Source organism: Bos javanicus, chromosome 5 (assembly GCF_032452875.1).
Source record: "Bos javanicus breed banteng chromosome 5, ARS-OSU_banteng_1.0, whole genome shotgun sequence".
NCBI classification, from domain to species: domain Eukaryota; kingdom Metazoa; phylum Chordata; class Mammalia; order Artiodactyla; family Bovidae; genus Bos; species Bos javanicus.
Genome location: NC_083872.1, coordinates 47,831,662 through 47,843,853, shown reverse-complemented (window position 1 = coordinate 47,843,853; position 12,192 = coordinate 47,831,662). Strand labels below are relative to the sequence as shown.

The following is a 12,192-nucleotide window of genomic DNA, read 5'->3' as shown; positions in this document are numbered from 1 at the left end:
CGGAAGCTGAAGCTCCAATCCTTTGGCTGGTTGATACAAAGAGCCGATTCATTAGAAAAGACCCCAGTGCTGGGGAAGATTGAGGGCAGGAGGAGAAGAGGATGACAGAGGATGAGATGGTTGGACGGCATCACCAACTCAATGGACATGAGTTTGAGCAAGCTCCAGGAGATGGTGATGGACAGGGAAGCCTGGTGTGCTGCAGTCCATGGTGCTGCAAAGAGCTGGACATGACTGAGCAACTGAACAACAACAATCATGGAATTAAATGACGAAATCCAAAAAAGATTCATTTGTGAAACAACTGATTATGACAAGATTGCCATTGAATGCAATGAGAAAAGGTCAATCTTTTCCATAAATAATGCTGATTAACTTAGATATTCACATGAAAAAATAAACATTGTTCCAGGATAGGGAAACCTGGTGTCCATGAGGTCACAAAAAGTCGGATACAACTTAGCCACTGGACAACAGCTGCCTGACTGTTGTGTAGTCATGTGACCTGGCTTTATCAAAATAATGTTCCAAGGAATTGTTGAGTGTTTAGGAGAATTTTAATTTCTTTGTTTGTTTGTTTATTTGGCTGTGACTGGTCTTAGTTGTGGCGTGTGAGCTCTAGAGCACGTGGGCTCAGGAGTTAGGGTACATGAGCTTAGCTGCTTCGTGGCACGTGGGATCTTAGTTCCCCAACCAGGGATTGAACCTGCATCCCCTGCAAGGCATGGCATATTCTTAGCCACTGGACTATGAGGGGAGTCTGCTAAATTTCTTTATGTAAGTGATCATTTATAAGTCTCCAAATTAGGTTGTCTCATGACAGTGCTTCTCAAAGTATAGTTTTGGGACCAGTAATTTCAGCATTATTTGAGAATTTGTTAGCAATACCAATTCTCAGCTTTATCCCAGACCTGTAGGAATCTGAAACTCTGAGAGAGTGGGACCCAGTCACCGGTATTTTAGCAAGTCCTCTGGGTGATTGTGATGTTGATTTCAGTTTGAAAGCCATTACTGCTTTGCGATAAAGCAGAAACAAGGGAAGAGTATTAAAAAAAAAAAATCTATCAGGAGTTTTTTTCCTGCAGCCAGCCTCTTGCCCTACCACTGTTCCTTGCACAGCCAGGATCATTCTTGGTTGCTCATGACGGGGCATTCTGTTATTTCAATCTGTTATTGAATTCTGTTATTTCAGATTTGATGGGGAAAAAGCTGCTGAAAATTACTTAGCTGGCTTAACACTGATGAACTGAAAAAGTAAAAAATGAAAGGCCAAATCTTTGAAAGGTAGATTTAACTGGTACTAAGGCTATATTTGCATAAGACTCTATTTGGAAATGTGAAAAAGTCATTTGCTTTGGATAGGACAAGTTGTAGCCTGGAAATGTTTCTCTATGCAGATTAGAGCTGGTGAAGGGAAAATACTGAATTTATGGTCTCAAGAAACATGCTGTATGTTAGAAGTGAGGTGCTTTACATCAAGAGAGATATTAGTAGCAGCTATGAGTTTGACTGGCACAAAGGCAGTGACACGAAGCGGACCCTTATAAATTATCTGGGAGGGATTTGGAAGCCCCTATCTGTTTCTTGCCACAATTTCCCCCAAATTCTCTACTGTTTTGCTCTCAGAGCTCTAAACTCTCCCCTCTTCATACACATTTTGATCTAGATGCAGACAAGGCTATAGGTTTTCTTTCAAGGGGGTTATTGCATCTTTGAGGTCTTGGTAATTAGGTAACAGCCGTTGTTTTAACGCTCAGACCCAGAAAAGCACCCACTGGCTCTGTGTGTGTTCCATCGCTCAGTTGTGTCTGCCTCTTTGTGACCTCATTGACTATATCTTGCCAGGCTCCTCTGTCCATAAGATTTTCTAGGCAAGAATACTGGAGTGGGTTGCCATTTCCTATTTCTGGGGGTCTTCCTGACTCAGGGATAGAACTCAGGTATCTCTTGGGTCTCCTGTATTGGCAGGCAGATTCTTTACCACTCCACCACCTGGGAAGCCCACCCATCATCGACTCTACTTGATTTATTCTCTGTAGTAGTGAAAGATGACAAATGCAAAAGCTCCTCTAGGCAGAGCAGCCACAGAATATAGGGAGGGGAACCACTATACTCCCAAGTGTTTCAAAAAGTTTGGCTATAGTAAAATAAAGCTAAAATTAATTTTTAAAACATCCTAATAATGGCTGTTGGTAGTCAGCATTCACTGGGCCTTACTTAGTGCCATACATTATTGAGTGCTTAAATATATCGCCTCCTTTGATCCCTAAAACAGTCTTGTGTAGGAGACATTCAATAGATGTTATGGATGAGGACGCTAATACTCAGAGAAATTAATTTTCCCAAGTTCGCCAGCTTGTCACTTGTGAAGTCAGTCTAGTGTTCTTAGTCATTATGTTCTACTGCTTCCCCCAGCCTGGGCTAGAAACAGAGTTAATCCAGACTCTCTTAAATGCATCTTTAATGCTTCAGTAAGTGATTGCAAGCACTGGTCACTGACAATATACTATGGCCTCATTCCTCTGCTCTTTTATCTTTTAATGGCTCCCCATTGGCTTCTGGGGTAAAATTCAAATTCCTTTTTCTAAAAAAATTAATCTTAATAATTCACCCAATGTGGCAAAGTACTACTTCAACATATAATCTATCTAAATAAATTATTACTGAGATATTCTATATTTTTTGTACTAAGTCTTGAAAAATTCAGTATGGAATTCTCCAGGCAAGAATACTGGAGTGAGTTTCCATTTCCTTTTTCAGGGGATCTTCCTGATCCAGGTATTGAATCCACAACTCCTGTGTTGGCAGGTGGACTCTTTACCAGTGAGCCACCTGGGAAGCCCATTTTATATTTATAGTGTCTCAATTTGGATCCTAAATTTTCCACACTTAAGAGGTGAAATGTAGTCCAATGAAAAAAAATTGTGTTTAATGGAATAATATTTTATCTTGCTTTTGTTTTAAAATTTAAACGGTAGGTTAGAAGGACCATAATGATCTGGTTTCAGTGTATCTATCTCCTCACCTACTACTGAGTCCTTACACAAACTTTCTACTTTAAGTGTATGTGCTACTAGGATGTATCATGCTCTCTGACTTCCTTTGGTTCCTCTTGTTAATTTTTAATAACACATCCCAAATACCTTCGAGATCAGGATTGCTAGAAGCATTTACTTGAGTTCCCCAGTCTCACATGGGTGCCTTCATATTCTCTTAACATTTTGTACACACACCTAGAACATTCATCATACTGCTAATTATTTTCTTCTGTTTCTCTATAAGGTGGTAACTGATTTAGGGCAGAGATTGTGTCCTTTTTAATCTAAGGACTGCCAGTCCCTAGTACCTTACAGACACTAAATAAATGCCAATGGCATGACTGAATGAGAAATAAACACTTCAACAATATTTGAAAATAGCCCTGCCATCTCCATGGGTAAAGTGCAAGGCAGAGCAATGAAACTGGTGCAGCTGGAAGAAGTAACATCTGTTAAACTCAAGTGCAGTATTACTAGTTTAGGAAACCAAGTTATATCAAGTACGATTATAAATTTTCTGTAACTGATGACAGAACCAAGGATGGAGAGGAGCAGACAGTTAAGGAAAGAACTGGGGACTTCCTTGGTGTACAGTGGATAGAAATCTGCCTGCCAATGCAGGGGAAATGGGTTCGATCCCTGGTCTGGGAAGATTTCGCATGTCGCGGGCAACTAAAGCCTGTATACCACAACTACTGGAGCCCTTGAGCTCTAGGGCCCCCGAGAGCCACAACTAATGAGCCCCTGTGCCACAACTACTGAAGTCCATGCCCCTAGAGCCTGTGCTTTGCAGCACGAGAAGCCACTACCATGCGAAGCTTGTGCTCTACAACCAAGAGTAGCCCCTGATCATTGCAACTGAGAAAGCCCACATGCAGCATAAGATCCCGCTCAACCAAATAAAACAAGGTAAATAAATAAATAAAAAGAGAACTGGAAGACTCCTGAAGTCTACTGGTATAGAAAGTTCAATATTCGTGTAAGTAATATTTTAGAGAGTGAAGAATATATACTGCATATTACCATTCTGATTACAATTCAAATATTGAGACAAAGGATTGAGACAAATATTGAGACAATTTAAATCCCCAGCTTAATTTCAGATTAAGCACAGTGTCAGACTTTCAAAATCAGTGACTATTGTCATGAATAGTGCTTATTTTCCACTCACTTATATCTTGACCTAGCATCAGAACTAATGTAGGGAAAAGCATTTCAGAATATAATAATAATAATCAAATAGTCCCAAGTTATTGAATACTGACTGTGCCAGTAACTCTCTCAACAAGCCACAGCAGCACCCCGAGGAGGGTATTATTTTGCACATATTACTGAAAGTACAACCGAATCTCAGGCAGGTTAAGTAACTTGCCCAGACGCATTCAGCTCAAATGTAGTAGAACTGAACTTTAAACACAGGTCTGATTTAAAAGTGTGCTCTTTATGACTATGTAGTCGGCCTTGAACTAGTCGAAGTCCAAGTTTTGCACTGAATAATCCCCTCCTTGCTTTGCTGTGAATAAAAAAGAACTTGGTTACTCAAATTATACTTGTATTCTCACAGTGGAAAAGGATATGGAAACACTCAAATTGTTCCAAATCAATGATCAGATGATAATGTTCAGTTAGTGGTCTGTTATAAAAATGTGTCTGAGTATAGGTTTCAGTATGCTGACTTGAGAAAATCTGGTTTGGGTAAATATCTCTTAACACTTATATTTACAGTCTTATTTTGGTTAGTTGAATGGTTTCCAACGGGAGATTTTAAGATTTAAAAAATTGAAAACACTTATAAATTTTTAAAAAGTACCTAACAAGCATGATCCTTACCATAGTATTAGGCATAGGGATTGTAGGGGGAAAGAACTAAAAGGGGGAAAAAATGAGCCAAAGGGAAGAAGCAACTGAAGTAAGACGTGGCTCTCCAAGTGCTCAGTTGTTTCTGAAACTTCTCAGCGTGTGTCTGCACTGCCTGGTTTTGGAACTGGGAACACTGCCAGCCACAAACATCATACATATTCATCTCTGGCTTGGCTTCTGCACTCTGCAAGGAAGGTAGCTAAGATCTGCTTAGCTTGGCAAATCATGCGAAATGGGTTTCTCCACAGGGCTTTGCCTCTTCACTAGGACAGAACCCAGCCTGATGCTGGAGGCTTTATCCTTCTTTTAAAACAAATCCTCCCCCAAAAGTACCATTGAGGTATGCTTGTTAGGAGAGAAATGCAAATGTTGGTGAGGAAAATCAGTTGCTTGTGAAAGAACTAGAAGAAATCTGTGCATATTTTTAAAGGTTCATTATAAAGTATATTTGGATATAATTATCCTTACCAGTGGTACTGATGGATGTAACTACCAACTTGTTTTGGCTCTGAATAGTACTCACAAACACATGGCCTGATGTGACCGTGAACTCTGGATCTAGAGGATTAGATTCCAGGAGATTGCAGGACATTGAGAACTACTCGTTATTGGTTGGGATGAAATTATTCAGTAGAAACTCTTTTAACCATCTCCCTGTAACCAATTTACTGGATTTATTGTGACTCTCCATCCTCTTTGTAAAATATACCGACCAATGCCATTGAATGATTCAGAATAATGTTTCCCTTTGTATCAATAGCACCCTATGTGCCTCTGTTTCTGCTACCAATTGAGTCAAAGTGAAGTGAAGTAAAGTTGCTCAGTCATGTCTGACTCTTTTCGACCCCATGGACTGAAGCCTACCAGGCTCCTCCCATGGGATTTTCCACGCAAGAGTACTGGAGTGGGTTGCCATTTCCTTCTCCAGAGGATCTTCCCCACCCGGGGATTGAACCTGGGTCTCCCGCATTGTAGGCAGACACTGTATCATCTGAGCCATATATGTATACAATTGAGTCAAAAGCTTAACATTTAGAGTCAATTAGGTTTATTTCCAAGCCTGTTTCTGCCGGTTTCACTTGTTATTTTAACTGTATAATTTGATGAATCTTATATAACCTATGAAATATGAGTATATTGGAACTATGAAAAAGTAAAATGCTTTGGAAAGATTCAATAAGGGGGATTATTGGGCAAAAATCAATGAATAATTAAATAGAGGGAAAACTTGAAAACATTAGGGAGATAAAAATCTAGTTGGAGTAAGCATTCAGATTGCTTTAAGTTCTTTAAAATCTCACTGTATTAAAGCAAAACAACATCTTCCCCCAAACCTAGAAATCTTAAACTGTGTATTATGGGTATGACTTAGGCAAACAAGTTGAAAGATTTATAACTATAGTCAGCAGAAAGTATTGGCTTCACGCATAAGATCGGTACATTTTTAAATAAAATGTTTATGTTATAGATATATGTCACTTTTTAGAAATCCCGATGTTAGTTGACTCTTGTTTTGATTAGCTTGAGTTCTTATCCAAATCAGATAAAAGGGGATCTGCAGGCGACTACTCAGATTACTGAGTCTTGGCCACAGCAGCATCAAAATGAAGTTTGCTAGAAATGATAGTCTCAGTCCCCACCTGGGGTTAGCGCTCAGGGACTGTGTTTTAACAAGGTCTTCAGGTGGTCTGAGGCCTTCTCAAGTCTGAGAAGCACTGCACCCCTGTATTCACACATTACTCGAAGCACTAAAGATGGATATAGCCCTTTAAGAAAGCAACATGGCACAAGACTCATCAGGAATCATAAAAAGTCCCTTTTTATTTTGACTCAGCCATTCTATTATTTAGGAATATTTCCTAAAGAAATAATTCAAAAGAAGAAAAGTTGAATAAAGATATCTACACATGAAAATATCCATTATTGTGCCACCTACAGAATGAAACAAATGGGAGCAATCTAAGACAGAAGAAAAGAAAGGTGAATAAACTATGGGCAGTAAATTAAAATAGCTGTTAAGGATTTGTAAAGTGGTACCATTGTATATATAGCTACATAAAAAATAGAACATGCACTGAAGTTATTATTATGTAATATAACATCAACTAGCAAATGATTATTTCTATTCTGTTAGGGTGGTATCGGGTGATGATTTACTTTTCATCTTTAAAAATTATTTTAATGCAGCTGTAACATTTATGTAATGTAAATATCTTAATTACATCATTAAAAAACCCTATTATTTAAAATTCAAACTACACTCTTAACGCCCGATTTAAAGACCCTCTTAACTATAGAAAACACTGCTGCAATGTCACTAGCCAGCTGTTGTATGTAAAAAATCAAGATCTAATATCTTTGGTGACAGATGGGCAGTTAGAGAAATCAGTCTTAACTGCGGAGGTGATCAATACCTGAATTATCTTCATCTTTGCGGATTTTGAGCTTCACCAGGTCTTCACACTGCTGGAGGATCTGCACTGCATCTTCCATGGAGCAGTTGTCCAGCCGGATGTTATCTATGGCTAGTAACTTGTCCCCAAGTTCCAAGGTTCCTGTTCTGTTAGTAAAGGCATAGCAAATGCATGCTTAATGATGAACACTTAACTAGGTTATTTAAAAGGCATTCAGCATAAAGTAGCATTATGGTAGTCTTTAGGGGAAATATGATTCTTCAACTTTGAAAAACTGCGTTTTATTGACATATCCCCTTTCTCCAGTCTAATTGTGGATGGCTGCTGTAACATTCAATTGCAGATCATTAAGAAACATTTTTATTCTACTTTCTTTAATTAGATCAGGACAACCATTTACGTGTCGCTCAGGAATTCGGAGGTTCCCAGGAAGGTGTGTAATGAGCCTGGGTTTACACGGCCCTGGCGTCCTTATGCTTCTTTGCGTTGTTGCACCTGTGGTCCTTGGCAGTCCAGATATAGGAGAGGGTAGAGGGAGCGAGGGGAGTCAGGTGGGATGGGCTTGGGGGAGGTCAGGGTTTTGGTGTCTCTGCATCTCCACCTGAACCAGGGAGCTCACTGTGGCTGCAGTGGGGAGAAAAGGTGAACTGGAAAATGGCCACTGAGGGTCTCATACTGGTTATGGACTGCTGCAGGTCTTGACAGTTTTTAAGGTCTATCATGAGATGAGAAAAACAATGAGAATGTATATTTGCTTATAGGTGCTTCTATATGTATATGCACACGTATTTGTAAGGAAGGTTACGTTTTGCTAAGAACCATCCTTTATGCATTATATCTATGATTCTGATTGCTAACTGCTTCCTAGTCTCCACTCTTCCTTTCCTTCTTCTGGGTCATCCCCTAAAGACGCACATGCCAGACTCTCTGGGCACCACCCCTGATCCCCTCTAGGGTTGGAAAATCACAACAATCAGAGCCAGCTGGAAAGGACAGGCAGATGTGCTTCTCCAGCCCTGTGTTGCCTGCCTACCTGCCAACTGCTGTATGAGAAACTAACTATTTATGAGTTTCCTTATCACAGGATCTGAACCTATACCTACATACCTAAACTAATGCCCTTCCTACTTTTTGAGTATTAAAATGTTCCTCTAATGAAATGACTATAACAATAGATGAGATTTGTAAAATCCTTAACTGAAAAAGAAAAAGAAAGTTAACAGTCTTACATCAATATTCCTAATCAATTAAAAATATTTTGATCTGTGAAATTAAAAGTTTGAGAGTCCTTGGATCAAAGGTCCAAGGTCAATGGATCAAATAGGAGACATACACATTGTTTGAGGCTCAAGGGAGGACGTTGGCTTGACTAGGGAGGACGTTCTAGCATCTAGTAAAACTCTCCCCAAATCTATTATTTGCATGTGAGGTGACTCTCATAACTGGGGCCACTTTCAGTTTTTTAGCTGGAAAAGTGAAGGGTGGAAGATGATCAGTGAAGGAAAGGCTAAGTTGGACTCATGAAAGACCCTAAAAAGCATCTTTAGGTGATGGTTATCTGCACTAGGTGCAAAAATAAAGTGACACTGAGGAAAAGCTCTACATGCCATTAACATTAGGGATGTCAAATATGATCAATTAATTGTGGCTGCCTGGAAAATACTGAGAATACCATGGCCCATTAACAAGGTTGTCTCATGTGTGGAAGAAGTCATTCCTGCTGTAATTAAGAAATACCTTGGGATGAACCAGTAAATCCATCTTTCTTACCTGTGTGCCACACTGCCTTTCTTGATATCTGATATAACCAGGGGGTCTCCTGGTTTTCTACTGGAAGGTGCTGTAATAATGAGGATAGAACAGTCACACCTTTATATTCATGATTCACCCATTACTGTACAAGTCTCATTTTATAGCAACTGTTAGTACAAGCTCAATTTGTATGCAAAGCAAAGAGAATCAGTAAATGAATTTAAAAATGTGTACATTATCCCTTCTTGATATAAAAATATGTTTGTGTTAAAGTACTTAGAAACTTAAAAATGCAAGCAAAGTTATTTTAAATTTGCAACTGGAGAAAGCAAGTGAAAAGCTGTCCATCAGGATTAAATCTGTTTCAATCTGTGATTCTCAGCAGAGTGAAGTGAAGGACGAAGAGTCCAACAGTACAGTATTAAAAGCAATTAGGGGCTCCCCATGGACGGAGGAGCCTGGTAGGCTGCAGTCCATGGGGTCGCTAAGAGTCAGACGAAACTGAGCGACTTCCCTTTCCCTTTTCACTTTCATGCATTGGAGAAGGAAATGGCAACCCACTCCAGTGTTCTTGCCTGGAGAATCCCAGGGACGGGGGAGCCTGGTGGGCTGCCGTCCATGGGGTCATACAGAGTCGGACATGACTGAAGTGACTTAGCAGCAGCAGCAGCTTGATGATACTTACATGTAATCCCTTCTCCCACCCCTTCTTTCACTCCTTACCAGTGAGGAGGTGCCACTCTTTTATGGGGCCCTGTCATACTACTCAAGTGTACTGTGTGGAAAGTGGGTGAGAATCACTGATGTAATTTTTTTTTTCCCCCAGAAGGAAATCTTCTGCTAGATAGACTATAAATCCTAAAGTTTTGTTCACAAATTCATACCTAGAGTGCTCCGAAAATGTTCAGAAATGTGAACTGATTCTACGTATTTTTATATACATTTATATTCTAAACATGTACACGTAACTTTTACTGAGTTTAAAACTATTATTCTGAACAGGGGTCAGTTATGGGCTTACAGCTTTTCTTATGAATATTTCTATTTGGTGATAATGAAATAATAATAATGAAAAGTAATTAGGAATTAGTCTTATAATTAATCCTCAAAATGAATTATAGTACATGTAAGAACAAAAGTATCATCTTGACCTAGAAAATTTACATTTAATTTAGGAATTTGATGATTAAAATGAACCATACCAACATTTGTAAACAACAATATGCCTCCAAGAGGAGATGTTTTGCCAACATTGAAGCCTGGAGTGATTTCCTTTTAAGGATCATTAAAAGGCCCCTAAAGTAAGATTTTATTATAAACAGTTGATCACCCCATAATAATCGTAGAACCATGTCATATCCCATAATCCCATATGAATCCCAGGAAAATGTTTATGCACAAGAACAGATGGTTTAATATCTCAACACATCATTGAAAGAAAAAGCAAACACATATACCAATACCTTACCCACTGAGTTAGTCCACAGTAAATGTTAATGGGACTTCATCCTATCATTATTCTTAGCTTCTAGCAAAGAATGCAAAACATTCTGTTCACTATAATTAATTCATGATTTAAACCTCTACTCAACGATTTGCTATAATTTCACCAGAGAAATATAAACACTCAGCAGTTTTACTCATGTTATATTTCAGAACAGCAAATTGTTCTGGGCATAGAGCACAAAAACAAAAACTTTGACCAGTAAATACAGCTTTCCTACCATCTGCCAATGAATTTATACAGTATTTTCCCAAGCTTTAGTGACCGTCAAAGAGCATTTGATATTTTCCTTTGGTTTTTAAAAAAATTCATGGTCCACTGAAATGGGCTAAAACAAAATAATAGTACAGGCAACAAAAATACATCAAATTCATCTCTGTCATCCTTCTAACAGAGGAAAATAACACTGACCTCTGGACAAACCCACACAGCTTGGCAGAGAGGTTTGAAACTTCAAATGATCTACAAACATGTATTGGAGAAGGCAATGGCAAATCCAGTACTCTTGCCTGGCAAATCCCATGGACGGAGGAGCCTGGTAGGCTGCAGTCCATGGGGTCTCTAAGAGTCGGACATGACTAAGCGACTTCACTTTCACTTTTCACTTTCATGCATTGGAGAAGGAAATGGCAACCCACTCCAGTGTTCTTGCCTGGAGAATCCCAGGGACAGGGGAACCAGGGGGCTGCCGTCTATGGGGTCGCACAGAGTCAGACACGACTGAAGCGACTTAGCAGCAGCAGCAGCAGCAGACATGTATGGAGGCCATTTCATGTTTACTACCTTCTTCTGTTTCTCTTTTAATCAAGTTCCAACTTGAGGTTTGAAAGGTTCATCAGGGTGGATGTCCACTGGAGTGATGAAACTGAACCCAGAAGCGGGCCCAAATCTGTAAGAGCCCCTGACACGGTCACTACCATGCTTACCATGCATGTTTAAAGGTGGCCAGGGATTTGGGGCTTTGAGGGCTCAGTCATGGTTTGTACACCCTAGCACCATGCTTTATCTTTTTAAAAAATGTTCTTGAAGTATAGTTGATTTACAATGTTGTATTAATTTCTGCTATATAGCAAAGTGATTCAGTTATACATATATGCACATTTTTTCTTAATATTCTTTTCCATTATGGCTTATCACAGGATGTTGAATATTGTTCCCTGAGCTATACAGCAGGACCTAGTTTATTCATCCTATATATGAAAGCTTACATCTGCTAACCCCAACCTCCCATTCCATCCCTTCCCCAGCCCTCTCCCCACTCGGCAACGACCAGTCTGTTCTCTATGTCCATGTCTGTTTCTATTTCATAATAGGTTCATTGTATCATAGTTTAGATTCTATATATAAAGTGATATTGGGCTTTCCAGGTGGCACTAGTGTTAAAGAACCTGCCTGCTAAAGCGGGTTAGGCTTAAGACACGCTGGCTTGATCCCTGGGTTGGGAAGGTTCCCTGGAGAAGGGAATGGCAATCAATTCCAGTATTCTGCCTGGAGAATCCCATGGACAGAGGATCCTGGCAGGGTACAGTTCATAGGGTCACACAGAGTCGGACATGACTGAAGCGACTTAGCACGGCACATAAAGTGATATCATATCAGTGCAGTTCAGTCCCTCAGTTGTGTC

The 12,192-nt window shown here is 39.6% G+C and overlaps 1 protein-coding gene across 5 annotated transcripts in view; it reads right to left on the bottom strand.

The window, feature by feature from the left end:
• GRIP1 (glutamate receptor interacting protein 1) overlaps nt 1–12,192 on the bottom strand; it is a 305,928-nt gene that overhangs the window by 62,953 nt on the left and 230,783 nt on the right. For all 5 annotated transcript variants that reach the window (XM_061416574.1, XM_061416570.1, XM_061416571.1 and 2 more), the window contains 2 exons: nt 9,083–9,152; nt 7,313–7,458 (listed from right to left, as the gene is read on the bottom strand). In XM_061416574.1, the coding sequence (XP_061272558.1) occupies nt 7,313–7,458; nt 9,083–9,152 (216 nt within the window). The remainder of the gene's footprint in view (nt 1–7,312; nt 7,459–9,082; nt 9,153–12,192) is intronic.